The 4,025-nt window shown below is 50.4% G+C and overlaps 1 protein-coding gene across 1 annotated transcript in view; it reads left to right on the plus strand.

Moving 5' to 3' along the window:
* Positions 1-4,025, plus strand: part of LOC108802111 (sodium/hydrogen exchanger 2-like) — a 36,864-nt gene that overhangs the window by 30,252 nt on the left and 2,587 nt on the right. The window contains exons 8-10 of the mRNA XM_018573997.1: positions 766-927; positions 1,481-1,583; positions 2,784-2,912. Coding sequence (XP_018429499.1) covers positions 766-927; positions 1,481-1,583; positions 2,784-2,912 — 394 coding nt within the window. The remainder of the gene's footprint in view (positions 1-765; positions 928-1,480; positions 1,584-2,783; positions 2,913-4,025) is intronic.

A 4,025-nucleotide genomic window follows, 5' to 3' on the forward strand; every position in this document is an offset into this window, starting at 1 on the left:
GGCGGGTAGGGGGGGCATTGCAGAACCTGACCTTGGGGCAGCAGGGAGAGTAAATCCGGCCCTGCTTGTAGACTCGGATGAATGAATTCTTGTGACCTACAAGAGACACACATCTTCATGTGGCAGTAATGTGTGAATAGAGAGTGAATGTTATGAGAGGCACCTCCCCCAACCCACCTCGATGGACCTGCGTTTTAGTGTTCCACAACAGAAGTCCATCTGCATGACAGGTACGTGGTAGTGCGTTGGCAGCTCGTTCCAAATACATATGAATGCGTTGTGCCGGTGAATGTGCATTTAGTGTGAAGTCGTGCCGGTGAATGTGCATTTAGTGTGAAGTCGTGCCGGTGAATGTGCATTTAGTGTGAAGTCGTGCCAGTGAATGTGCATTTAGTGTGAAGTAGTGCCGGTGAATGTGCATTTAGTGTGAAGTCGTGCCGGTGAATGTGCATTTAGCGTGAAGTCGTGCCGGTGAATGTGCATTTAGTGTGAAGTCGTGCAGGTGAATGCGCATTTAGTATGAAGTCGTGCCGGTGAATGCGCATTTCGTGTGAAGTCGTGCAGGTGAATGCACATTTAGTGTGAAGTCGTGCCGGTGAATGCGCATTTAGTGTGAAGTCGTGCCGGTGAATGTGCATTTAGTGTGCAGATGATGATTGATCGCATCCCTCTCCCATCACCTACATGTACCCGAGCTCCCTCCACTGAACGGTTTCCGCCGCAGGTGGTGTTCCCGGCTGAAGCTCCGTCTTCTGCTCCGCGCAGGTTTGAATATTTCGACAATAAATACCTGGGGAGGATTCTGCTGCGAGACAACCAGCCGAAGTCCAGCATTGTCCTCCTGTACGAGAAGCTGGAGAAGAAGCACGCCATTGAGCTGGCTGAAGCCGGGCAATTGTCTGACCTCTCCGCATCCTCTGCCCCGCAGTGAGTATTGTCCATCGGTCACTCACCTGCAATGTGACCTCATTGGCTGTCTGTCCTCACATGACTCCCACCCATCAGCGCATTCTCCAATGGACTCCCAGAGGTGTCGCCATCACACACCGCCAGTCCCAGCGCGTCCTCATTATACTCTCCGGGACTGAAATGTCTTCCTCTGATGTCACTGCAGGGGCGTATTTACCGCGAGGCAAACTAGGCGTTTGCCTAGGGCGGCACCCTCAGTCGGAGCCCGCCAGCGATCGTGGCGGAGAAGGAGGCGGGCACAGGATCAGAGCAGACAGGTATGAGGGCTTGACCTCCCACCTGAGACCCTGCAGAGCCCACCATAGAGAGTCTTTGGTGGGCTCTGCTGGGTCACTCTCAGGTGGGCTTAACTAGAAATCACAGGGCCCCATACAAGATCTTGCTATGGGGCCCTGTGATTTCTAGTTACGCCCCTGCCTGGCTCCGCCCCTTTCATTCGTTGGATTTCAGGTCTGATAGACAGCAGACACTTGTAGAGCCAGAATGTATATAAGTGTCTGTTCTTTTTCAGTAAACATCACAAGCCGTCATTTGGAAAAGAGAACCTGTCTACGCAGCAGCTGGAGGACATCAAGAAGATATTGTCCCGGAATCTGTATCGGATCAGGAAAACGGTGAGCGGGCCCGGGCGTCATTATCTCATCTTCTATCTGTAGCCGGAAGAAGTAAAACATACAGAAAAAGTTACACTGAGAAAAGGCTCCGATCACAGAGTTCAGGGAGAGTTCCCACAATGGTGAGATCCCCCCCCAGTAGTTTGTGTCTCTGCCCCTCCCACAATGGTGAGATTTCCCTCCAGTAGTTTGTGTCTCTGCCCCTCCCACAATGGTGAGATTTCCTCCAGTAGTTTGTGTCTCTGCCCCTCCCACAATGGTGAGATTTCCCCCCAGTAGTTTGTGTCTCTGCCCCTCCCACAATGGTGAGATTTCCTCCAGTAGTTTGTGTCTCTGCCCCTCCCACAATGGTGAGATTTCCTCCAGTAGTTTGTGTCTCTGCCCCTCCCACAATGGTGAGATTTCCTCCAGTAGTTTGTGTCTCTGCCCCTCCCACAATGGTGAGATTTCCTCCAGTAGTTTGTGTCTCTGCCCCTCCCACAATGGTGAGATTTCCTCCAGTAGTTTGTGTCTCTGCCCCTCCCACAATGGTGAGATTTCCCCCAGTAGTTTGTGTCTCTGCCCCTCCCACAATGGTGAGATTTCCCCCAGTAGTTTGTGTCTCTGCCCCTCCCACAATGGTGAGATTTCCCCCAGTAGTTTGTGTCTCTGCCCCTCCCACAATGGTGAGATTTCCCCCAGTAGTTTGTGTCTCTGCCCCTCCCACAATGGTGAGATTTCCCCCAGTAGTTTGTGTCTCTGCCCCTCCCACAATGGTGAGATTTCCCCCAGTAGTTTGTGTCTCTGCCCCTCCCACAATGGTGAGATTTCCCCCAGTAGTTTGTGTCTCTGCCCCTCCCACAATGGTGAGATTTCCCCCAGTAGTTTGTGTCTCTGCCCCTCCCACAATGGTGAGATTTCCCCCAGTAGTTTGTGTCTCTGCCCCTCCCACAATGGTGAGATTTCCCCCAGTAGTTTGTGTCTCTGCCCCTCCCACAATGGTGAGATTTCCCCCAGTAGTTTGTGTCTCTGCCCCTCCCACAATGGTGAGATTTCCCCCAGTAGTTTGTGTCTCTGCCCCTCCCACAATGGTGAGATTTCCTCCAGTAGTTTGTGTCTCTGCCACTCCCACAATGGTGAGATTCCCTCCAGTAGTTTGTGTCTCTGCCCCTCCCATAATGTTATGTTTTATCCTCTGTACTCTGTTTGTCCTCTGAACAGACTCCATCGTATAGCAGACACACTCTGTCTGCGGACCCCGGGACCCAACAAGCGAAAGAGATTCTGATCCGGAGACAGCAGAGCCTGCGAGTAACTCTCAGCAAGTGTGAGCACCCGTACAGGAAGCAGGTACAGCGCCTCTGCATACTACACCGACATATCATAAAACTGATCACAAAGTCACTTCCAACTAACCAATCACCACGTGAGATGAAGATCTGAGACTTTAAGGGAATAAAAAAAAGGAGAGAAATACTGAGATTTATCTCCTTAAAGCAACGGCACCAATTTCTCCTTGTTGGGAGCATTGAATGCCGACGGTGGGAGCCGAGTGATCGGTATTGGACGATGAAGAGAAAATCCAAAATATTGATCTGTAAAAAATGTGAAGTTTAAAAAAATTCTGAAGATCGAAATATATACATTATATCACCAGAAGTACTGGGACGCCTTTACACGCACATGAACTTTAATGGCCCCCCCAGTCTTAGTCCGTAGGGTTCAGTATTGGGTTGGCTCCGCCCTTTAATGGCATCCCAGTCTACTCCCCCTTCTGTGAATAGACCCCATAGTCACGATGGGGATGTGTACTGGAATAGCGGATTGTTGGAATATATACAATGTTTCATTTGATTGATCTTTATGTATCGGATCTGCAACAGAAACATACGTGACAACAGCAAATCAATAAGAACAGAAATGCTTTATTCTGTGATTTATATTTCAGCCACTAGATGGCGATACAACATCACATATTTCCACTCATCGGCATCTCTATTACCTGATTGATAGATATACTTCTCCTTCCACCGTTCATGTGATCCAGACACTGACGGGGCAATTAGGTTAGAAGTCAAGTAACCCGCCAGTATGTTTCTGGACTGTGGGAGGAAACTGGATCATCCAGAGGAAACAAAGAGGGGACCTACATACTCCATGCAGACAGCGTCCTTACTGGAACTGAAGTTCATCACTACAGTACTGCAACCTATTGCCTAATATTGGACTGTGGACCTGCCCATTAGTCACTATGGGGGGGGTTTACCATAAGTCAGCTCTGAGAGATCAGTGCCGGTATCCGACCCCCTCACACTGACCCGTCCTCTCTAATACTTAATAGAGTGGAAGAGTGGAGGGATTGGCAGAGGGGGGCGGGGCATGGAAGCCAGTGCAGGGATTGGCAGAGGGGGGGATGGAAGCCAGTGGAGGGATTGGCAGAGGGGGGCGGAGGATGGAAGCCAG

The sequence above is a fragment of the Nanorana parkeri genome, unplaced genomic scaffold (genome assembly GCF_000935625.1).
Source record: "Nanorana parkeri isolate BGI_ZX_2015 unplaced genomic scaffold, ASM93562v1 scaffold2665, whole genome shotgun sequence".
NCBI classification, from domain to species: domain Eukaryota; kingdom Metazoa; phylum Chordata; class Amphibia; order Anura; family Dicroglossidae; genus Nanorana; species Nanorana parkeri.